The sequence below is a fragment of the Mobula birostris genome, chromosome 7 (genome assembly GCF_030028105.1).
Source record: "Mobula birostris isolate sMobBir1 chromosome 7, sMobBir1.hap1, whole genome shotgun sequence".
Lineage (NCBI taxonomy): Eukaryota > Metazoa > Chordata > Chondrichthyes > Myliobatiformes > Myliobatidae > Mobula > Mobula birostris.
The window spans coordinates 22,149,570-22,175,348 of NC_092376.1; the positions used below are offsets into that span (position 1 = coordinate 22,149,570).

General features: G+C 42.7%; 1 protein-coding gene across 1 annotated transcript in view; it reads right to left on the minus strand.

The window, feature by feature from the left end:
• LOC140200641 (uncharacterized) overlaps positions 1-20,062 on the minus strand; it is a 51,285-nt gene extending 31,223 nt beyond the window's left edge. Inside the window, 3 exon segments of the mRNA XM_072264212.1 lie at positions 17,624-18,181; positions 18,184-18,970; positions 19,986-20,062. Coding sequence (XP_072120313.1) covers positions 17,624-18,181; positions 18,184-18,970; positions 19,986-20,062 — 1,422 coding nt within the window.
• Between the last annotated feature and the right edge of the window lie 5,717 nt (positions 20,063-25,779).

Below are 25,779 nucleotides of genomic sequence, written 5' to 3' on the forward strand. Positions count from 1 at the left end.
ATGGTGGCAGTGTGCAGGGAAGATGGCGACCCCCACGTCTCGCACGCGGAGCTGCTCGATCCCGCTCGCGGTTTTGACTTACAGACCTTGGCGAAGTGGCCCTTCTTTCCGCAGCTGGAGCAGGTAGCTTGTCGGGCCGCGCAGCGTTTCCGGGGGTTATTCTCCAGTCTGCAGAAGTAGCACTTTGCGGACTCACGACTGGCTGCAGCCGAGGTCTATTCGCCGGCGGGTTGCGGGGTCTGCGGCGCCCACGAGGCCATCGGGGGATCGTGAGCCTGGAGAGCCTCGGAGTTATGCAGAACGGCCTCCAACGTATCAGCCAGCTCGATCGCCGAACTTAGGGTAAGATCGGCCTTTTCCAGCAGCCGCTGGCGCACGTACACTGACCTGGTCCCCGTAACGAAGGCGTCTCTCACTAGGAGTTCTGCATGCTGCACCGCCGTCAGCTCCTGGCAATTGCAGGCCTGCACGAGTGTCTGTAGGGCCTGGACGAACTCAGCACTCGATTCCCCGGACCGTTGTTGCCGTGTTGCTAAGCGATGCCGAGCATAGACGCTGTTTATTGGCCGCAGGTATTGTCTTTTGAGTGCGTTCATCGCGCCGTCGTAGTTCGGCTGGTCTCTGATCAGCGAATAAACCCGTGGACTGACCCTGGAGAGTAGAACTCTGCGCTTCGCTATGGGGTCGGTCGCTTTAATCTCCTCTAGATACGCTTCGAAGCAGGCCAGCCAGAGTTCGAAAGCGTTTCCAGCGTCAGGCATTTGCGGATCGAGGTCTAATTTGTCTGGTCTCAGGGCCTGTTCCATGTTTTAAAATGTACAGCGAATAAAATTGAAGCACCTTCAATTACTCCAAAAGACTGAGGTTTGGTAAAATACTGAAAGGCTTTTATTCGCTGTACAATACGATCTCCACAGTGAGTGTCTGCCCCCGGACTGAGGGGGAGGGGCAAGGCGAACACCTTTATACAGGATTCTGTGGGAGGAGCCACAGGGGCAGTCAGCAGAGGTGTGTGTCCAGACAGGTAACCGAGTTACAACATATATACTATCTCTCTTCTATTAATTGATTGATTGAAATACAGTGTGGAATAGGCCCTTCCAGCCCTTCGAACTTCACCGCCAAACAATCTCCTGATTTAACCCTAGCCTAATCACAGGATAATTTATAATGACAAATTAACCTACCAACCGGTACACCATTGGACTGTGGGAGGAAACCAAAGCACCCAGAGGAAATCCATGCAGTCATGTGGAGAACAGGCAGTGGCGGGAATTGAACCTATGCCACCTGTACTGTAAAGCATTGTGCTAACCACAATGCTACCTATATACTGTATCTATCTGTTAATTAGTTTTTTTTTAACATTTGCACAGTTTGGGTTGGGCTACTCTCAAACTACTCTTTTATGACTTGGTACTTCCACTGAGGTATCTTGCTTTTACCTCAGCTAATATGCTTCTTCCTTCCACTATTATGTCCTAAGTCAACTTTTCCAATACAATCTGGGCCATCTTCATTACTTCTATCCTCCATCGTCCTAAGTTTATCCAACACTGGATCACCAAGTTATGAGAATGTTGTCCTACCCCTCCTCTTGTTATGGGTCTCCAAAGGTTCTCAATGTGTTGAAGAACTGGCTGAAGTAAATTTCAAAGTTCAAAGTCCATTTATTATCAAAGTATGCATACTATATACAGTCTTGACATTCATCTCCTTACAGGCAGCCACAAAACAATGAAACCCAATAGAGTCCATTAAAAAAGAACATCAAATACCCAATGTGCAGGAAAAAACAAATCTTACAAACAATAGAAGTAAGCAAGTAGCATTCAGAACAGAAGTTCACAAAATTGAGTCCATAACCACAAAACTAGTCACGACTGCAGCTGATCCTGTCAGTTGTAGTCCAAAGTCTCAGTTCAGCACAGAGGAGAGTGGAGCAACGAGTTGACGACCAGCCCATCCCTCTCTTCTGACCCCAACACCCTGACCTTTTCAATCTGGTCAGTGCTTAAATTGGCCTAACAATGGGCTGCTCCTCGCTCTCAGACCTGGTCCCTGCCACTTCAATACGCTCTTGGGCCTAGACCCCACCACCACAATTTGTCACTTAAGTCAGCCAAATAGTGGGTCATTCTGCTCTCTTGGATCCGGCCCCTGCTGCTTCAATACGCTCGGGCCGGGGCCCCACCAGCTCAAGTCAGCCTGTACATAACCTTTCTAATCTAGCCCGGCATGTTTGGCCAAGCAGCGACCATTAGCCACAAGCTCAACTCCTGTTCTTGGTTCTTAAGTACTGTCATAGTCAAGTTTATTGTCACATACACAAGTACAGTACAGTACAAAAGTATATATAGCTAAGGCATCTAAGCCTTTTGCATGATACTGCAGTAATATATGCATTGTACTGTACTGCTACTACAAATTAAACTACTTACATGGTAAATGTGAGTGATGATAAACCTGATTCTGATACGGTTCTCTATTGTTGACTGAGAGTGGGAAGGGAGCAGGGAGAGGGAATCATGGTTGGGAAAACAGGAAGGGAGCAGGAAGCACCAAAGTGACATTCTGTAATGATCAATAAACCTTTGGGCCCTGTTGAAGGGTCTCGGCCTGAAATGTTGACTGTGCTCTTTTTGATGGATGCTGTCTGGCCTGTTGAGTTCCTCCAGCATTTTGTGTGCATCGATTTCCAGCATTTGTAGATTTTCTCTTGTTTATGATCACTAAACTAATTGTTTGGTATCAAGTGACTTTACCTGGTGTCTCAGGGCTGGGTATGTCTGTATCTGAACCATCCCCCGCCTCCAGCATTCCTTCCCTGCCACCTGTCCCACACCCCTCCTGCTGTGCTCCACCCTTGCCAATCCCAGTATCCTTTACTCCCGCCAAATTTACAAACTCAACACTCTGCTCTCTGTTGACAAATACAGTACTATACAAAAGTCTTAGGAACCCTAGATATATATGTGTGCCTAAGACTTTTGCACTGGTATAATGAAAAACTTAACTGCAGCAGCATCACAGTCACATAATGTCAGAAACATAACATTCTGTAGAAAATCATAAATTGAGCATAAGTTATATAATATTATACAAGGACACAAAACAATCACAAAAATATACACAAAGAACAGTAAAAAAACACGTCTGTTGTGGTGTAAAGTAGTCATAGCATATTGCTGTACTAAGGTAGTGATTAGGGTTATGCTGGTAGGTTCAAGAACCAAATGTTTAAAAGAAAGTAATAGTTCTTGAAATTGGTAGTGTGAGACTCCAGGAGCAAATGGCCTGATGTTATTTTTATTTTGCAGCCTTTATTCCTGATCAGGATAGCTACATTTGGAATCTTCCAAATGAGTGTGACTACAAGTACTGAAATAAATCAGGGAGTAGGAAAATTAGTCTCAACAACACACACAAAATGTTGGAGGAACTCAGCAGGTCAGGCAGCATCTACGGAAGGGAAAAAAACGGTTGTCATTTCAGACCGAAACCCTTCATCAGGACTAGAAAGGAAGAGGGCAGAAGCCAGAATTAGTCTCTCCCTAGGAGTATCCACTCAGATCATTCCCCACTTTGAGGAACAAAACTTTAAATTGCAACTTTGTACAGTGGACTCCATTTCTTTTACATTATATATATGTAGTGGCTGATTTTCCTCTATCTAATTGGATAAGTCAGCAGAGGAGAACGAAACGTTTTCACCAGTGTTAGTTGAATTATTAATAGGGAGCTAAAAGTATAAGCGAGGTACCATGGTAGCGTAACACTGTTACAGCCCCAGTGACCCAGGTTCAATTCCGCCACTGTTGATAAGAAGTTTGTATGTCCTCCTCATGACCACATGGGTTTCCTCCGGGTGCTCCGGTTTCCTCCCACATTCCAAATATGTATGGGTTAGTAGGTTAACCAGTCACATGGGAGTTATCTGGCACACGAGCTCGTTCAGTTGGAAGGGTCTGTTAATGAACTGTATTTCTAAATAAAAGAAAACAAGAGCATTATCAATACTATAATGGTCTATGACCCTACTGTGTCAATGAGGCTGGTCAAAATCATAGTTCAAAGTAAATTTATTATCAAAGTATATCACCATATACTACCCTGAGATCCTTTTTCCTGCAGTCATTCCCAGTAAATACAATGAAACACAATCGAATCAATGAAAAAATTGCCAACACACAAAGACAGACAAACAACCAATGTGCAAAAGACGGCAATTTGTGCAAATACAAAAAAGAAAAAAGAAACAAAATAATAATAATTAATAAATAAGTAATATATATTGATAATGTGAGTCAAAGAGACCTTGAAAGTGAGTCATTTGTGGAATCAGGTCAGTGGTGGGGTGAGTGAAGTTATCCACTCTGGCTGAGGAGCCTGATGGTTGAGGGATAATAACTGTTCCTGAATCTGGTGGTGTGTGACTTAAGACTCTTGTAATTCGTGGCAGCAGTGAGAGGAGAACCTGGATTGTGGGGATCCTTGGTGATGGATGTTGCTTTCTTTCGACAGCATTCCTTGTAAATATGCTCAATAGTGGGGAGGGCTTCACCTGTAATGGACTGGGCTGAATCCTCTACATTTTGGTAGGCTTTTCCATTCAAGGGCATCAGCTGAGGAGATCGTCGGGGTCTCTCTTCCCACCATTAGAGACATTTACACCACATGCTGCATCCGTAAAGCAAACAGCATTATGAAGGACACCACGCACCCCTCATACAAACTCTTCTCCCTCCTGTCATCTGGCAAAAGGCACCGAAGTATTCGAGCTGTCACGACCAGACTATGTAACAGTTTCTTCCCCCAAGCCATCAGACTCCTCAATACCCAGAGCCTGGACTGACACCAACCTCCTGCCCTCTACTGTGCCTATTGTCTTGTTTATTATTTATTGTAATGCCTGCACTGTTTTGTGCACTTTATGCAGTCCTGGGTAGGTCTGTAGTCTAGTGTAGTTTTTGTATTGTTCATGTAGCACCATGGTCCTGAAAAACTTTGTCTCATTTTTACCAGCAGTTATGGTCGAAATGACAATAAAAAGTGCCTTGACTTGACTTGACTTGTTTCCATACCAGGCTGCTATCCAATCAATCAGTATATTCTTCACTGTATATCTATAGAAGTTTGTCAAAGTTTTAGATAGCATGCCATATCTTTGCAAACTTCTCAAAAAGTAGAAGTGCTATCTTGATTTCTTTGTATTGGCACTTAGAAAAGACAGATCCTCTGAAATGATAATACTGAGGAACTTAAAATTACTGACCTCTGATCCCCAGATAAGGACTACCACATGGATCTCCGGTTTCATCCCCCTGTAATCAATTATCAGCTCTTTGGTTTTGCGATGTTAGTGAGACGTTGTTGTTGTGGCACCACTCAGCCAGATTTTCAATCTCCCTCCTGTATGCTGATTCGTCACCTCCTTTGATTTAGCCACTAACAGCGGTATCGTAAACAAACTTGAATATGGCATTGGAGATGCACTTAGTAACAAGCATAAAGTGAGAACAGCAGGGTATAACAGTTTGGCATGGATTAGATGGGCCAAAGAGCTTGTTTCTCCAGTGAAATGCTCAATGATTCTATGACTCTGTGACTCAGCATCACTAATGTGATCATGACACTGATAAATACTGTATTTTACTCTGTGAATTGTGACACATTGATCAGCCGATCAAACTTTATTAGGATATGATCACCAGAAATTACCTCTGATCTCTGTTCATGGGTATATTAATTATGAACTTTTTACTGATCATATTAACAGCACTTCCAGCTCCTGAAATTGGATCTATGTTCTAGCTATGCTAAAAGCAAATACTATTCAATTGTATTTCTTTATTTTCCTGTCTATGCCTGTAAGAAAATGAATCTCAAGGTAGTATATGGTAACACACACTTTGATAAATTTTACTTTGTACTTTGAACTTGGAGTAGCAGTGAGAGTGGAGGTGTCAGTGTGTGCTGGCAATATTGGAATCTGAGTGCACAGGAAAGACACATTATGATGTAAAGATAGTGATGACAATTTATTCATAATAATTCCAAAAGAGCATCAATGGCCCTACTGAGAGACACCGCAAGACAAATCATTCTCAAAACTAGGGCACTACGATTAGCGCTAATCGGACATCTGCTTAAATAATCCAAGTAACACAGGTTCCCTCGACCTATCAAAATAAACTTATCAAGTTTAAACAGAAGGCACCAGGAGACCTTGTTTCAAAGAGTGAGACTCTTGAGGGAAACACAAGGAACTCTAAATGATTACTGGCTATTATTAAACAACAGTTAACCAATTCAGGTGCTCTTAAAACTGAACACTCTCCAGTGCCACACACAGGCCCGAAGAATTCATTACAGAAGATATTTTTGTTGCACACATCCTGCTAACAACATGCACGAATTATGTCTTTCTTACAATTTATCACATATGAGAATAGGATTTAAATCATATCCCCTAAAAGTTGGGTTAAAGAACCTTAGGAAAACCAATGAGGCAATTTTCATGAGTGGGAAATACTAGAGCTATTTTCAGAAATATCTATCAGTATTTTGTTGTTCCTTTATGAACATTTTAGAATCACAATTGACTGCTTTACTTTAGAGAGGAATGATATAACCAAAGCAAGATTTGCACCTCCGGGAAATTTCTGAGCAGTGATGTATGTAATTGAGGTTAATTAGGTGCTAATGATACTGTGATACCTAACCTCATTAGTCTAAAGGACGCAGATGAAACAGTTCAAGTTGTGGAAATCTAAAAGCCGAAGGGATACTTCGATCCATCAGAGAAATTAGTTCTTAAACATGAGAAAATCTGTAGAAATCCAAAGCAACACACACAAAATGCTGGGGGATCTCAGCAGGCTAGGCAACATCAATGAAAAATAATAAACAGTTGATGTTTTGGGCCAAGGACAGGAAGGGCCTTGCCCGAAATGTCAACTATTTACTCTTTTCCATAGATGGTGCCTGGTCTGCTGAGTTCCTCCAGCATTTTGTGTGAGAAACTTGTTCTGCCTAGTTCATGGACTGGGTTTATACATACAAACCTCACCCAATGAAGGGCCTAGATATTGAAAAATGGGATGTTAGTGAAGAAAGCTGGATGATAAATTTCTGGGGCAACACACACAAAATGCTGGAAGAACTCGGATCCACCACCATTTTGTATGTGTTGCTCAAGATTTTCAGCATCTGCAGAATTTCTTGTAGTTATGAGTAATTCTGAAGTATTTGAAATTTTTCAGAGATTGACCTGTAAGTGCATGTAGAATAGAGATGAAAGAGACTGTAGATGCTGTGATCCAAAGCAACAAATAGGATGCTGGAGGAGACACAAGAGACTGCAGAGGTCAGATCAACAGAGACAAGGGCACCGAGTTGTCAATACGTCCCGAGTCAGCGTTCTGTGCGGGCAGGAAGAACAAGTTCCAATGACTCACTTGGTTTGTGAATCTTTGAGACCGGACGTCCGAGGCCTAGTGTTCGGGTCCCATCATCGGCGAGTATGGAATTCGAGGCCTAGAGCTCGGTGATCGGCAGGTCCTGGGATTGAGGCCCAAAGATCAAATCTGAAGTCTGGAAGTCAAGGCCTGTGGGGGAGCTGAGACTGTGAATCTCTGGGAGATCAACAGGCCTAAGTTAGTGTCCACTGAACACCTGTCCTACAGTTAAAGGACTGTGTATGTGTCTGGATGGGAAGGAGGAGCGAGCTTGTTTTTGCTTTTGTTGTTTATTGCTTGTTGAGTTCTGTGTTGTTCTGCCGAGCATTGTGAGCATGCTGTGCTGGCACTGAAATGTGTGGCGACACTTGCGGACTGTCCCCATACACATGGCACATTTCACTGTATCTTTCGATATAACATCATCATCATCATCATCATCAGGTGCCATGCCCAGTTTGAGCTTTGACTGTCATGGCCCACACTCTCCTGTTTTGGGTCAAGTGGATCAATTCATTGGTATTCCTTTCCAGTTCTCTGGCTGCTGTCTCCATCATCATTTGTCTTTGCCTTCCTCTTGCTTTCTTTCCTTCAATCTTTCCCATAATTACCGTGCATTCTAACTCCTCTTTCCTAATCACATATCCAATGAAGTTACGTTGCCTTTTCATGATCTCATGCATTATTTCTCTTTTTGTGTTTGCTCTGTTCATGACATCCTCATCAGATATTCGTTTCATTCATGATATTCTTTGCATCCTCCTCAAAAACCACATCTCTTCTTCAATTCATTTCCTCATGTTACTAGATATTGTCCAACATTCTGATCCATATAACATAACTCGATAAACGTAACATTTCAGTGCTCTGAGGCGGGTTGTCATGCCTAGTTTAGTATTGGTCAGTATACTCTTCATTCTCGTAAAGGTGCCTTTTGCCATCCCTGTTCTTCTTTTGATGTCCATGTCGCACCTGCCATCTGATGTCACCCAGCTTCCTAAGTAGCAAAAGTTCTGTATTTGTTTTATGTCTTCCCCGTTTATTCTTAGCCTGCAGATAGGATTCTCCTTCTTTTTTGGATATCACTATGCATTCTGTCTTCTTGCAATTGATAGACCCATTTTTGCACTTTCTTCAACAACTATATCAATTAAGTTTTGTAGTTCTTCCTCTGTACTTGCAATTAACACAGTGTCATCCGCATATCTAAAATTATTGATGTTTTCACTGCCAACTTTGATTCCCAAGATGTCTCTTATTTTTTGTAATATTGTTTCGATATATATGTGATAAATAACCATGAATCTTGAACTCACTGGGTCAGGCAGCAATGCTGGAGGGACATGCACTTCAGGAGGAATTGGTGTGCTGTTCCCTGTTTGCTCCCAGCCTTCCTTCCTTATCAGCAGAGCTACATTTGGCAATCTTCCAATTCCGGTGAGATGAAGGTTCTCAAAGGCACTACCTACCCATTGATTTCCCACCAGAATCTTGTTGGTTTTTAGTCCATGTAAATGTTTTTTTTACCAGAGGGTATGGAGAAGACATCTTTCCCAATAAACAAAGCCACAGTAGACTCCTCCAAAGCAATAGGCAGCATGCTTTTATTCCTCTAACATTGGCAGAATTGCATTGAGAGACTGCAGAAGGAGAGGGAAAGCTTCATTTTGGAATCACATTATAGATAGTGAGTCATTTGCCCGAAGTCGATTCCACCCGCTTTGACAAGAAAAACGGCTTCAGAATTGCCTTCCTATTAAAATGTAATTATCAATGTGGCCCCATTATTACAGCAACGACCTGGTGAAATTTCAGAGGGGAAACAAAGGCACGCTTGACAACCTGAAACCTCCCATTCACCAATATATAATTAGAAGGAATTTGGCAGCATTTCCCTCTTCTTGCATCAGTGACATCAGACCACAAATGACAATGTGGTGGGGTTAAGAAGGGCCTGTACTGACTGTGTTTGCTGCGTCAGTTCTACATACAGCTGCATCTATGCATAGAGACACGTGCGATGGCCCTCAGGATGTCTGATATTTTATACCTGGTAGAACCACAGTGCTGTCTGCTCATTGGGTAGTGCTGTTCACCAAATCTTGACGTAACCCCTCTTTTTTGAGCTCTGTCACAGGAAGAGATTACCAGGCAGACGGAGGGAAGGATTGAAAGAGGTGATCAAAGACTTCTTGAAAACGTGCCCCCCCACACAGATGCTGCCTGACCTACTGAGAATTATTTGTTCGTTCACTTATTTATTTGTGCAGTTTGTCTTAATTTGCCCATTGGTTGTCTGTCAGTCTTTGGGCCACATGCACAAAATGCTGCAGGAGTTAATCACTTCAGGCTGCATCTGTGGAAATAAACAGTCGATGTTTTGGGTCGAGACCCTTCACCAGGACTGAAAAGGAAGGGGGAGGGGAAGGACTACAAGCTAGAAGGTGATAGGTGAAACAAAGTGGGTGGGAAAGGGTGGATGAAGCAAGAAGCTGGGAGATGATAAGGTAAATGGCTGTAGAAGAAGGAATCTGATTGGAGAGGAGATGGGAGAAAGGAAAGGAAGAGGGGTACATGGGGGAGGTGATAGACAGGTGAGGAAGAGTTTAGAGGGCGTCAGAATGGAAAAATGAAGAAGAGTAAAGGGGAGGGGGAAATTACTGGAAGTTGGATAAGTTGATATTCATGCCATCAGGTTGGAGGCTACCTAGATGGAATATAAGGTGTTGCTCCTCCATCCTGAGGGTGGCCCCATTGTGGTCATGGCCAGACATATCGGAATAGGAATGGGGATTTGAATTGAAATGGTTGACCAGCTTGAACTCTTTCCCCTCCCCCCATCTTGTTATTTTGGAATCTTCCCACTTCCTTTCAAGTCTAATGAAGGATCCGACCCAAAACACCAACTGTTTATTCACTTCCATAGACGCTGCCTGACCTTGTGAGTCCCTCCAGCATTTTGTGTGTGTTACTCTGGACTCCCAGCATCTTCAGGATCTCTTGTGTCAGTCTTTGTGCATAGTTTTTCATTACCCCTATCGTACTTCTCTGTTCTGCTGTGAATGCCTGTGAAAAATTAATCTCAAGGTGTTATATACATACATTGATAATAGATTTACTTTAAACTTTGAACTTTGAGCTACTTCAGCATTTGATTTTTACTCCGGATTCTAGCATCTGCAGTCTCATGACTCCATAGCCCATACTGACTCCTGGAAATCCAACCTTTGAGTGTTTAAAATAATGGAAGAGCATATATCAGTGAAGACTCTCACCATCCAGAACATGTTTTCTTCTCATTACTGCCATCAAGGAGAAGTACAGGTGCTCAAACACCCACAATCAATAACTCAGATATAGTGTCTTCCCTTGCCATTAGATTTCTGAAGGACCCATGAATTTGTGAAAGTTCACTACCTTGTGATCTTTTTTTCTCCACTATTTATTTGTAGCTTTTAGTGGTTCCTTACAGTCATCAGGGAGGTAGTGGGGATAAGCTCCCACAACCTATTAAAAGAGTGTGTCTCAAAATAGCCCCTGACAACCAAATCCGGCTCTTGGCCTTCACAAGTGGCTTAGCTACTAATTCTGGCAGAACCACTTCTACTGACAGGAGAAGAGACAAAGGCAGGGTACTGGTACCTTAAAACGAGTCACTCTGGGTAGATAGGCCTCGTCAACCATGGTTGGCAGCTTATCTAGGAGAAGGAAAACTAATCTCAGCTGCCTTGTGGTTATACCCACTCATGGGGAAGGCTTCAGAGCTGGAGTCACTAAGGCAGTCTTATGTTGAGTTCAATGCTGATTGGTAACTCCAGCAATGTGGGGAGAAGGAGCTTGCTGCATGGCCCCAGGTTGCTTTCCATATCGTACTGCCCTTGCTTGCTCGTCATAAATATAGCTAGGATGCTAAATCCATGGATAGCCCTGACCAATGAGGGGTTTCATAAAACTTATGTCTTTGCACTCTACTGTTGCCACAGAACAATAAATTTCACAACATATAAGTCGGTGATAGTAAACCTGATTCTGAAAGAGTGTTCAGGTGGTATCGAGAACTTCACATCCATGAAATGAGAGCAAATGTGCTGATGTAAATGGTAGAAAGAGCCAATGACTTCATAAACTACCCACTTCTGTCTGTCAGCTCCACCTGTGGAAGGTTGCTGTTGATTAGACTCAAAATTAGCTTGGCTATTGATGACAGGGGGTGAAAGTGAAGGGGTGTTAATTAGTCTAACTAGATTAACAGAGGGATCTGAAAAAAAGATCAATAAATCCTTGAAAGTGGCATCACAGGTAATAGGGTCATAAAGAAAGCTTTTGACACGTTAGGCTTCATAAATCAAAGTACTGAGTACTCAAGTTGGGATGTTATATTGAAGTTGTTTAAGACATTGGCATGGCTTAACTTAGAATATTGTGTGCCATTCTGGTCACCTACCTACAAGAAAGATATCAATAAGATTGAAAGAGTCCAGAGAAAATTTCCAAGGGTGTTGCTGGGACTTGAGTAATAGGGAAAGGTTGAATAGGCTAGGATTTTATTCCCTGGAGCATTCCCTGAGAGGAGACTTGGTAGAGGTATTAATGATTCTGAGGGGTATAGATTGGGTAAATGCAAGCAGGGTGGGTGATGCAAGAACTAGAGGTTATAGGATAAGGGTGAAAGGTGAAATTTTTAAGGGGAACTTGAGGGTGAACTTCTTCACCCAGAGGGTGGTGTAAATGTGGAATGATCTGCCATTGCAAGTGGTAGATGTGGGTTTGACTGCAACATTTGAAGTAAATTTGGATCAGTTCATGGATGGGTGGGGTAATGAGGGTTATGGTCCAGGTGCGGGTTGATGGGAATAAGTAGAATAACATTTTAGAATAGACTAGATGGGCTGAAGACCGTGTTTCTGTGCTGCAGTGCTTTATGACTCTGTGATTCTGTGCCTCTATGACTTGGACTGGTGGAGTTGCAAACAACAAAGAAGGTTGTCAAAGGATACAGCAGGATGTAAATCTGTTGCAGATATGGGTATAGAAATAGAAGGTGGATTTTATTCTGGGAAAGGGTGAGGTGTTGGACTTTGGGAGTTCAAATGCCCTTGAACAGAAAATCCCACAAAAAATGGTGGATACAACCTAGTTCATTACAGGTAAAGCCCTCCCCACCATTGAGAAGGTCTACATGAAACGCTGTTGCAGGAAAGCAGCATCCATCATCAGGGACACCCGCCACCCAGGACATGCTCTCTTCATATACTGCTGTCATCAGTCAGAAAGCTACTACCCCTCAACCATCAGGCTCTTGAACAAAAGGGGACAACTTCACCCAAACATGAGAAAATCTGCAGATGCGGGAAATCCAAAGCAATGCACACAAAATGCTGAAGGAACTCAGTAGGCCAGGCAGCACCTATGGTAAAGAGCAAACGAAGTTCAGCAGTTCTGAAGGAGGGTCTCAGCCCGAAATGTTGACTGTTTATTCCTTGTTTGGCTTGGACAAGTTGGACTAAAGGTCCTGGTTCCATGCAGTAAAAAATTATGCAATGTCAATTCTTTAAGGTACTTCAAGTGTATATCTTGATTAAAAATTTTGATCACTGGATTTAATATTTCTTCTAAGTCATTTGGGGTCAACTTTTGGTAATACATCTTTACTCCACTATTAATATGAAATGCCTTTGTTGATTTTGAGTAACTCCAAGTGTTTGCAAACTCCCAGGTGTTGCTCCACGTTCCAGTTTTTGCCATCTCCCGTGTCTCCAAATGACTGCCAGTTATTAGTCCCAACTGCAACCTCAGGCTGCCTTGATTAATAATTCCAACATGCAGAATGGTGCACAGAGGCTTCAAAATAAATTCGATGTCTCCCACGCAAGTAGATGTCCTGGCAGAGTCCTGAGTGCTCAGTGAGTAAACTCAGGCAATGCTGGCATTAATTTGCTGAAGGAGCTGTCAGCAGCCCACCAACGTTTGAATAGCGCAGTGCTTCTATTTTTGTCCAGAAAGAGTTGGCTGTGAAAGCAATCTGTCGGAATGCATAAGTGGCCATGGTGTTTTAGCTTTCAAGCAGCATTTTGGAAAGCAGTGGGGCTTCTTGAATTCCTATGGTTTATCTCTTGTATATTTCTCTACCCTGTTGAGCTCTCAAGAATGGATAGCTGTGTCCGTCTTTTCTGATGGCTACATTGCATCATATGTGCTGGCAGTAAAACTATTCAGCATCTTCATTTCATTTGTTGTTGCCTATGTCGATTGTGCTGTTCGTATCTCCCTTTCTTTTTCCCTATCCTGTGCTCTTTGTTTTGTTCTGACATCATTTACATGATAGTTTACTCTCTTGCTTTGACTGCTCCTTTGTTCTTCTGTTTCTGGCTGATCAAAGGAGTAGAAAAGGAAGTCTCTACTCTCGTTATTATCACCTCACCACAATGGTCCTCAGAAGCTGGGGGAGTTAATCGTACAAAAGCACTGGGGAATTTCCTGTTTTGTGGCATCTATTATTCTCAGTGATAAAAATTAATTAGCTATTTTTTCTATCACCATAAGAACTTGTAAATGAGTAAGCTTGCATTCAAAGATATATGCAAATCTATGGCTAGTCATATACACTTAGTGGCCACTTTATTAGATACCCCCCAGTACCTAATAAAGTGGGCATTGAGTGCATATTTGGGTGTCACCTGCTGCTGACCCCATCCACTTCAAAATTTGCTGTCTTGTGTGTTCTGTACATCACCGTTGTAAAGTCTGGTTGCTTGAGTTACTGTCACCTTGCTGTCAGCTTGAACTAGTCTGGCCATTCTCCTCCAACATCTCTCATTAACAAGGCATTTTCACCCACAGAACTGCTGCTCACTGACGAAGGGTCTCGGCCTGAAACGTCGACTGTACCTCTTCCTAGAGATGCTGCCTGGCCTGCTGCGTTCACCAGCAACTTTGATGTGTGTTGCTGCTCACTGGATATTTTTTTGTTTTTCACACCGTTATCTGTAATCCCAGGAGATCAGCAGTTTTTAAGATATTCAAACCACCCCATCTGGAACAAAGAATCATTCCACGATCAAAGTCACTTAGATCACATTTCTTCCCCATTTTGATGTTTGGTCCGAACAGCAACCGAACCTCTTGATCATGTCTGCATGCTTTTATTCATTATGCTTCTGCCACATAATTGGCTGATTAGATAGTTGCATTAACAAGCAGGTGTACTGCTACACCTAATAAAGTGGCCACAGTGTAAGAAATATTTTGTTTTTTTTTTATATATTTACTTACGGATTGAGATACAGCACAGAACAGGCCCTCCTGGCCCTTCAAACCATACCAGCCAGAAATCCCCCAATTTAATTCTAGCTTAAGCATAAGACAATTTACAATGACCAATTAACCTACCAACTAGTGCGTCTTTAGACTGTGGGAGGAAACTGGAGCACCTGGAAGAAACCCATGCAACCACAGGGAGAACATACAAATCCCTGGCAGGCAGCGGTAGGATTGTATATTTAAGTTTACAGTAAGTCTTCTTATGACATTCCTTCTGAAAGTAAATACATTAGGTAGCAAAACAATCAAATAAAAGAATGCTTATAAAAAAAGAAGCTGTAATGTTAAGTTTCTTAAGTTTTGTTGTCTTCTTGGGATGGAGATAGAAACAATCTGTTAGAATTATTTATCTCCCTTTACCTGCCCACTCTTCCCTACATTTCAAGAGCATCCCATCTGAATGTGCTTTCATAAGAAATTGATGGGGCAGCAGAATAGAGCTACTGTGTCAGAGACACAGGTTCAGTCCTGTGTCTGTAACCACTTGGGTCTGCTCCGGGTATTCGAGATTCCTCTCATATCCTGAAGGTCTATTTCTGTGCTGTGTGTTTCTCTGACTCTATGGCCCTGGAACTGAGGGGATCTGCTTCACACTATGCATCGTTTGCATGAAAAAATGAAAAGTCATTAACCAGCTAAATCCTTTCCTGTGCCTTTCATATCAAAATCATTCTCACTGTCATGAAATTTGTTCCACAGTGCAATGCAAGATATAAAAATTACAGTGATACAGAAATAAACAAATTGTGTAAAAGAGAAATGATGAGACAGTGTTCATGGGATCATGGATTGTTTAGAAATCTGATGGCTGAGGGGAAGAAACGGTCGGTCTCCAGACTCCTGTACCTCCTTCCTGATGGTAGTGATGAGAAGAGGGCACGCACCCGATGATGAGGATGATGGATACCTCCTTCTTGAGGTTTCACTTCTTAAAGATGCCCTCGATAGTGGGGAGGATGGTACTGGCTGATATATAAATATATTTTAAGGTTAGTTTATCAAGTAGATTCCTGTAAAATAACAACTTATCATCATATTTATATTAATATTAGATTGTCAGCAGATGGCCCTTTTGCCATTTACATTGAGTTTTTCTGTGCTCCCAAATCATGGACTCAAAGTTCTCAGTATCATCCTGAATGCCCCTTTTAACTCCAGTCATGGGCCAAAAACAATGAGAATTTCTACAAGGAAGTTTCTCTGAACATCTTTGAATCTTTTCTTATCACGACAGAGCCCATTGTGATTAGTGTGCGTCTGCTTTGTGAGCCTGATATTGGGCATGTGAGTATGCTGACAATGGCTCACTGGATGTAGTTAAGGCCTGAATGGTGGGTACATTGGTCTAGAGAGGACACTGGTGTTAGCTCACTTATTGGAGACAACGTTTTTTTGGTATCTCTCTCATGCATTGAGGGTTTTGCTGTAAGTAATGTACAAGAGAGCAGGGAATCATTGCTGCCCAGTAGACTATTAGAAGAATTGTGTTGGGTGTGAAGTCTTAATCTCTAAAATCTCTTTTCCTCAGTCAGCCAAGGCTGTGCTGATGCTCTGAAGAGACTGGTGAATATTTTCATTGGTATCTACTTTACTAAGACTTAGCTCCTGAGGTGTGGAGAGTGATTTGCATGTTGCAGGGTCATGTTGTGGACTACTGTTTTCAGAGGCTGGAATTTTGCAGGTGTTAAGTGTAAGGCCCACGTTCTTAGAGGGTTCAGCGGAAGATTCAACAATGACCCAGAGTTTAGCCTCTAAACCTACACGTACATAAACACATGGTCCTGCAGATGCTGGAAATGCAGAGTGACACACACTAAATTCTGGAGGAGCACAGCAGATCAGCAGCATCAATGGAAATGAATAAACAATCAATGATCCAGGCCGAGATCCTTCATCAGAACTTACCCTAGAGCTAATAGGGTCTGCTTCGTACTTGCATGATGCAAAGAAAAAGCATTAAACATTCCTGTGCCTGTCATATCAGAATCAGAATCACTGACGTGAACTTGTTGTTTAGCAACAGCAGTACAGTGCAATACATAAAAACTATGTGTTACATAGTTACACAAGCTTCGAGGTTAAGGAAAGGAAGATCGGGGGCTGCCTGGAATGGGCCAACAAATTAAAATTGTTTTTCAACAGATTCAGCATGGGCCCTCCTGCTGTCCCCTCCCTCACTTGACCAAACCACACACCCTCCCTGCCCCTGAAGCCTTCTCCCTCCAACCCTCCCTCCCCTCCTGTGTTCCAAACTCCCCAACTTTGGAGTAAACATAGAAACATAGAAAATAGGTGCAGGAGTAGGCCATTCGGCCCTTCGAGCCTGCTCCGCCATTTATTATGATCATGGCTGATCATCCAACTCAGAACCCCGCCCCAGCCTTCCCTCCATACCCCCTGACCCCCGTAGCCACAAGGGCCATATCTAACTCCCTCTTAAATATAGCCAATGAACTGGCCTCAACTGTTTCCTGTGGCAGAGAATTCCACAGATTCACCACTCTCTGTGTGAAGAAGTTTTTCCTAATCTCGGTCCTAAAAGGCTTCCCCTCTATCCTCAAACTGTGGCCCCTCGTTCCGGACTTCCCCAACATCGGGAACAATCTTCCTGCATCTAGCCTGTCCAATCCCTTTAGGATTTTATACGTTTCAATCAGATCCCCCCTCAATCTTCTAAATTCCAACGAGTACAAGCCCAGTTCATCCAGTCTTTCTTCATATGAAAGTCCTGCCATCCCAGGAATCAATCTGCTGAACCTTCTTTGTACTCCCTCTATGGCAAGGATGTCTTTCCTCAGATTAGGGGACCAAAACTGCACACAATACTCCAGGTGTGGTCTCACCAAGGCCTTGTACAACTGCAGTAGTACCTCCCTGCTCCTGTACTCGAATCCTCTCGCTATAAATGCCAGCGTACCATTCGCCTTTTTCACCGCCTGCTGTACCAGCATGCCCACTTTCAATGACTGGTGTATAATGACACCCAGGTCTCGTTGCACCTCCCCTTTTCCTAATCGGCCACCATTCAGATAATAATCTGTTTTCCTATTTTTGCCACCAAAGTGGATAACTTCACATTTATCCACATTAAATTGCATCTGCCATGAATTTGCCCACTCACCCAACCTATCCAAGTCACCCTGCATCCTTTTAGCATCCTCCTCACAGCCAACACCGCCACCCAGCTTCGTGTCATCCGCAAACTTGGAGATGCTGCATTTAATTCCCTCATCCAAGTCATGAATATATATTGTAAACAACTGGGGTCCCAGCACTGAGCCTTGCGGTACCCCACTAGTCACTGCCTGCCATTCTGAAAAGGTCCCGTTTATTCCCACTCTTTGCTTCCTGTCTGCTAACCAACTCTCCACCCACATCAATACCTTACCCCCAATACCGTACCCCCAATACCGTGTGCTTTAAGTTTGCACACTAATCTCCTGTGTGGGACCTTGTCAAAAGCCTTCTGAAAATCCAAATATACCACATCCACTGGTTCTCCCCTATCCACTCTACTAGTTACTTCCTCAAAAAATTCTATGAGATTCGTCAGACATGATTTTCCTTTCACAAATCCATGCTGACTTTGTCCGATCATTTCACCGCTTTCCAAATGTGCTGTTATCACATCCTTGATAACTGACTCCAGCAGTTTCCCCACCACCGACGTTAGGCTAACCGGTCTATAATTCCCCGGTTTCTCTCTCCCTCCTCTTTTAAAAAGTGGGGTTACATTAGCCACCCTCCAATCCTCAGGAACTAGTCCAGAATCTAACGAGTTTTGAAAAATTATCACTAATGCATCCACTATTTCTTGGGCTACTTCCTTAAGCACTCTAGGATGCAGACCATCTGGCCCTGGGGATTTATCTGCCTTCAATCTCTTCAATTTACCTAACACCGCTTCCCTACTAACATGTATTTCGCTCAGTTCCTCCATCTCACTGGACCCTCTGTCCCCTACTATTTCTGGAAGATTATTTATGTCCTCCTTAGTGAAGACAGAACCAAAGTAATTATTCAATTGGTCTGCCATTTCCTTGCTCCCCATAATCAATTCACCTGTTTCTGTCTGCAGGGGACCTACATTTGTCTTTACCAGTCTTTTCCTTTTTACATATCTATAAAAGCTTTTACAGTCTGTTTTTATGTTCCCTGCCAGTTTTCTCTCATAATCTTTTTTCCCCTTCCTAATTAAGCCCTTTGTCCTCCTCTGCTGAACTCTGAATTTCTCCCAGTCCTCAGGTGAGCCACTTTCTCTGGCTAATTTGTATGCTTCTTCTTTGGAATTGATACTATCCCTAATTTCTCTTGTCAGCCACGGGTGCACTACCTTCCTTGATTTATTATTTTGCCAAACTGGGATGAACAATTGTTGTAGTTCATCCATGCAACCTTTAAATGCTTGCCATTGCATATCCACCGTCAATCCTTTAAGTGTCATTTGCCAGTCTATCTTAGCCAATTCACGTCTCATACCTTCAAAGTTACCCCTCTTTAAGTTCAGAACCTTTGTTTCTGAATTAACTATGTCACTCTCCATCTTAATGAAGAATTCCACCATATTATGGTCACTCTTACCCAAGGGGCCTCTCACGACAAGATTGCTAATTAACCCTTCCTCATTGCTCAGAACCCAGTCCAGAAAAGCCTGCTCTCTAGTCGGTTCCTCCACATGTTGGTTCAAAAAACCATCCCGCATACATTCCAAGAAATCCTCTTCCTCAGCACCTTTACCAATTTGGTTCACCCAATCTACATGTAGATTGAAGTCACCCATTATAACTGCTGTTCCTTTATTGCACACATTTCTAATTTCCTGTTTAATACCATCTCCGACCTCACTACTACTGTTTGGTGGCCTGTACAGGAGTATCTAGCCTCCATGGGGATGACCAACTTCCCCTTCCTGACTGTGACTGCAGGTCAGGCTAAGAGACAGCAGGGGAGACTACATCAAGGCAGGGGTGCTGGATTGGATGGTATCAGCCCCAGGCTACTGAAGGCCTGTGCGACCCAGCTGTCTGGTATTTTGCAGCACCCTTACAATCTGAGTCTGAGTCAGGAAAAGTTATCAGTGCTATGGAAGGCTTCCTGCTTGGTTCCTGTACCCAAGAAGGCAACTCCATCTGAACTTAATGATACACACCAATTGCCCTCACATCTCATTTGATGCAGGTGCTGGAGATACTTGTCCTGACTTACCTTGGACCGCAGATGAGACCTTCATTGGACCCTTTACAGTTTGCCAACCAACCTCTTGTGGGAGTGGATGATGCCATCATCTACCTGTTGAGGAGAGCTCACTCTCACCTGGATGACGCTGGTGACCCTGTGAAAATCACTTATTTTGATTTCTGTAGTGCGTTCAATACAATCCAACCACTTCTTCTCCATGAGAAGCTGCAAAGGATGGGTGTAGACAAATCCACTATTTCCTGGATTACTGACTACCTGACAGATAGACTCCAGTTTGTACAGCTGGGTAGTTCTCTGTCTGAGATGATGGTGAGTGACACTGGACCACCACAAGGGACTATCCTGTCTCCGTTTCTGTTCACTCTGCACACCTCAGACTATCAGTACACATCTGAGTCTTGTCATTTGCAGCAGTTCTCCGATGATACTGTGGTGGTTGGGTGTATCGGAGACGGGCAGGAGTCGGAGTACAAAGGACTGGTGGACAAGGTTGTGGAGTGGTGTGGGAGGCACACCTGCTCCTGAATGTGGCCAAAACCAGGGAGATGGTGATTGATTTTAGGAGGAAGAGGACTATGACAAGTCCCATATACACTCTGGGGAAGAAGCTGTGGTGGTGGAGGAATACAAATACTTGGGTGTTCACCTCAACAACATACTTGACAGGTAAAGCAACACCAAGGCTGTTTACAAGAAGGGGATGAGCAGACTCAGTTTTCTAAGGAAGCTGAGATCCTTCAATGTGTGCGGCAAGATGTTGGAGATCTTTTACCAGTCTGTGGTAGTGCGTGCAGTCTTCTTTGCTGCTTTATGTTGGGGGAAGCAGCATCGGTATTGGTGATGCTAAGGGGCTAAATAAACTCAGCAAAAAGGCTGCATACGTCCTTGGTTACAACCTAGACTCTTTTGAGTTAGTGGTGGAGAGGAGATCACTAAACATACTGTTATCCATTATGGACAATCTGGCACATCCTCTCCATGATCTACTGAATAAGCAGCGGAGCATCCTTTTGAACAGACTCATTCAGCTCTGCTGTCACAAGGATCGTTACAGAAAATCTTTCCTACCAAATGCAATAAGCATTTACAACAGTTCATGTCTGTGCAACAGGAGAACAATATCGTACAATAGTCTGTTTTATTATTCTGTACATTACTATTGCACATTATTGCAAATTATTTCACATTGGTAAATTATTGTGTATATTGTTATCCTGTACTTTATTATTAGTTAAGCCTGCACACTCCTAAGTGTGCTTTTAAATTTTGCTGCTGTAACGAAAGAATTTCCCACTTGGGATCAATAAAATATTATTAATATTATCATTATAAATAAAAATATAAAAGAGAAATGATGAGGTAGTGTTCATAAGTTCAGAAAGTTGATGGCAGAGGGACGATGCTGTGGGTGTTCCTGCTTCTGTACCTACTCCCTGATAGTAGTAGTGAGAATTGGGCATGTTCCAGAGGGTGAAGGTTCTCAGTGATGGATGCCACCTGCCTGAAGCACCACTTCTTGAAAATGTTTTCAGTGGTGTTGAGGGTTATGCCTGTGATGCACATTTTCATAGATGCTGCCTGACTGGAAATTGTGTGTGTGTGCTCAGTGGCCACTTTATTAGGTACACCTGCACACATGTTCTTTGACGCAAATATCTAATCAACCAATCATGTGGCAGCAACTCAATGCATAGAAGCATGCAGACATGGTTGTGAGGTTCATTTGTTGTTCAGATCAAACATCAGAATGGGGAAGAAACATGACCTAAGTGACTTTGACCATAGAATGATTGTTGGTGCCAGACAAAGTGGTTGGTGTTCATCTCCTGGGATTTCCACATACACCAGTGTCTGGAGTTTGCAGAGGATGGTGAGAAAACATAAGATTCAAAGTACATTTATTATCAAAGTATGTATGTAGTATACAACCCTGAGATTTGTTTTTCTCACAGACACCAACGAAACAATAAAAGAAAACCATAGAACCCATTCAAAGAAAAACATCAAGCGGTAACAAAAAAAAGAGTGCAAAACACAGAATATAAAACACAAGATCAAAAGTTCATATTGAGTTCAGCTCAGTTTGTTATCTGCAGGCCGCCATGATCAAAATTGCCCACAATAGCAACAAAAAAAAAGGAGTGACCAGAAACCAGAAACACTTCACAACATAACGACAGAATCCAATCTACAAATCAGGTCTATTAAACTTAACCCTAGACCCAGATCTCCTGCACCAGCCTCCGACAGCATCGAGGGAGAGAGAGACCATTCGAACGCAGGGACCTTCCTTTGGGAACAGTGAACAAGAGGGAGAAAGAGACTATTGTATGCAGATACCTTTCTCCAGTAGCAGTGATTGAGAGGATGGTAAAGAGCGCTGAACACCCCCTCACCTTCTTGACTCACTCGATGACTTCAATCTTCCTCGACACTTTAATTGTTGAGATCAGCGAGAAATGGAATTGATGATGGGCTCACACCCCATCTCCAGGCTTCTTGGGCTCGAAGCCGCACATTTTCCTTGAAACCTCACAGCACCCTCTTGGAGACAGCAAAGTGCCAGATTGCTCAGTCAGCCTGAAAACACACCACCAAAATGTAGATCATAGGCTCCAACAGTAGCAGAATGACATTTGAAAAAAAAAGATGTTAAAAGCTTCCAGTGAGCAGCAGTTCTATGGGTGAAAATACCTTGTTAGTGACAGAGACTAAAGAAGAATGGCCAGACTGGTTCAAGCTGACAGGAAGGCGATAGTAACTCAAATAACCACACGTCACAACAGCGGTGTGCAGAAGAGCATCTCTGAGTGCCCAACATGTCAAACCTTGAAGTCGATGGGAATCAGCAGCAGAAGACCACAAACGTATGCTCAGTGGCCACTTTATTAGGTACAGGAGAAATCTAGTGAACGAGCCACTGATTGCAAGTATTATGCACCAAGTACTCACTGAGATACTGTTGATTTGCAGCGTTTGCCTGTTTTACCCTGCTCCCTGGATAAAATGAAATTGATTGCAATGTCCTATATGGTAGAAATTGTTATCAATATTCACTGTTCTCAATTCTCGAGAGAACATGGCCACTACTCATCATTGTTATTCAACCCTTCAGTCTCTTTTCCTGATCTTCCAGCTTTTTGTTGACGCACGAACTCACAGGCTCCCAAGGGTTGAGTTTCCACTTTGAACACGATTGGGAAATTACAGCCACAATATTCCAGAATTGCATTGCTTGGGTGACTCATCATATTCCAACTACAATTTAATTGCATAATCATAAAATAAAATATTTTATGAGGTAGAGGAGTTGATCGTGAATTATGCCTTATGCAATCAGAGGCCACTTTTTTAAGAACCTCCTGTACCTAACAAAGTGGCCACAGTGTATGTTTGTGGTCTTCTGCTGCTGTAGCCCATCCACTTCAAGGTTCGATGTATCATGCATTCAGAGATGGTCTTCAGCACTCCACCATTATAACACGTTGCTAGATCAGTTACTGTCACCTTCCTGTCAGCTTGAACAGTCTGGCCATTCTCCTCTGACCTCCCTCATTAACAAGGCAATTTTTCCCCACAGAACTGTTGTTCACTGGATTTTTTTTTTCACCATTCTCTGTAAACTCCAGAGACTGTTGTGTCTGAAAATCCCAGGAGATCAGCAGTTTCTGAGATACTCAAACAAGCTCGTCTGGCACCAACAAGTCAGAGTTACTTGGATCACATTTCTGGCAACACACACACAGACACAATGCTGGAGGATCTCATCAGACCAGACAGAATCTATGGAAAAAAGTACAGTCGACATTTCAGTCCTGCAGAAGGGACTCAGCCCAAAATATCAACTGTACTTTTTCCATTGATTCTGCCTGGCCTGCTGAGTTCCTCCAGCATTTTGAGTGTGTTGCTTGGATCTCCAGCATCTGCAGATTTTTGCTTGTTTGTGATTGGATCTTATTTCCTCCCCATTCTGATATTTGGTCTGAACAACAACTGAACCTCTTGACCATGTCTGCATGCTTTTATGCATTGAGTTGCTGCTGCATGATTGGTTGATTAGATATATGTAGGTGTATGGGAATACCGAATAAAGTGGCCACTAAATGTATATTTAAGAGCAGAGCCTAGAACTGTTTTAATCATTTATCCACCAAAATAAGCATTTAAACATGATCTTAAGCCTCCAGCTTTGACTAACTCAATATAAAGGTCATTTAAAATTATTTTTTAAAAAACTTGCTAATTTCATTGGTGCACACTAGTTAGTTTAAGGTAAATTAAAACTTCTAAAAATTTAAAATATTTTATTAAATACTCTTGTGTGAATAAAATAAAAGTACAAATGTAAAGTTTTCTCATGCAAGCTTGCAATTTTAACCTGGGGGCATTGCCAATTTACTGGAGACATCAATTAAATTTTCACTAATCATGAAAAAGCACTGAAAATGTAAATTTAAGTGTTCTGGTGTACTCATAAATTTGAAATGCCCTGACCTTTTTAGTCAATTTTGCCTTGAATTTTGGCAGATGGAAAAAGAATATTGACTTGTCTGCAATCAAGAAGCACTATGTAAAGCAAATGTCAATTGTACTGGCATGACAACCAGCTTAATTATACTGAAATATCACTGGTAAATGACTTTTCATGGACTCTGGCACCATCATGTCCAAACTTCCAGCTCTCCACTGCTCTGTAATCGAGGGAAGATCAGCCATGATCACGTTCAATGGTCAGGCAAGCTTGAAGGCCCAGCTGGGGTCTGAGATGCTGTCTGGTAGATCATGTCATTTGTGCTGGGTTTGTGGTCTTAATCTCCATAAATCTGAAGGTGGTGGTGAATTTTAACATCCTCCTCCAACAGAACCACAACTGTGTCGTGGTTTGGAGGCTTCTGTGCTCTAATGACCTGGAGATCCATATTGGCTCCAGTCAGGGCTTTATGCTTTGCCTCTTAGTGGGGTCACCCACGCCAATCAGGTGAAAGGGAAGAGGCCAGACTAAGAGTAGTCCACCTGTCCTCCAGGTTTGAGGGCTCAGTTCAGGGCTAACAACCCTGACTGGTAAAAACAAAATTGTTACGGAAACAGCAATGAAGAATCCTTCTACATCCGAGTGTGACGGTATTCTGAGACATGCCTGACTGACAGTGGTAAAAACTGAGAGGAAGCTACTGACATGATGAAGGAAGAGCTGAACACCACGAGAGAGGGAGGACCTTCATTGCTGCCTTAAATGCCAGCGGTGTAATTGGGCAGTAAGTAAGTAAATACACATTACTGAGAGCTCCTGCTGCTACTTGTATCTATTCTTATACGTTATCAACTTGCACAGGTATGTAATCAAGATTCCCATAGACATTAATGGTGAACAACTCTGTTTTCCTTTTACTCTTCTCAATCTCTCCACCGCCTCTTTTCTCTCTGTCCTCTTCATCAACGCTCAGGCTGGTATGAGTTCCAATGATTGACATCCTGTGAAAAATTCAATAATAGGTGAGCTCTAATCTGACAGAGGTCCGAGCGAGCCCGGAAGTCAAGGCCAGAGAGGTCAAACACCTGATTGTCAAAATCCTGGGATGGAGTCTAAAGTCAGAGGCCTGATGTCTGAGAGCCTGAGAAGAAAGGGGCAAGAACTGGAGGCCCAGACCTGGGTTTATGATTATGAGGACACACAGTTCCCTTTTATTGTCATTTAGTAATGCATGCATTAAGAAATGATAAAAATGTTTTTCCAGAATGTTATAATGAAAACACATGACAAACCGACTTAAAAACTAACAAAAACCATGTAATTATAACA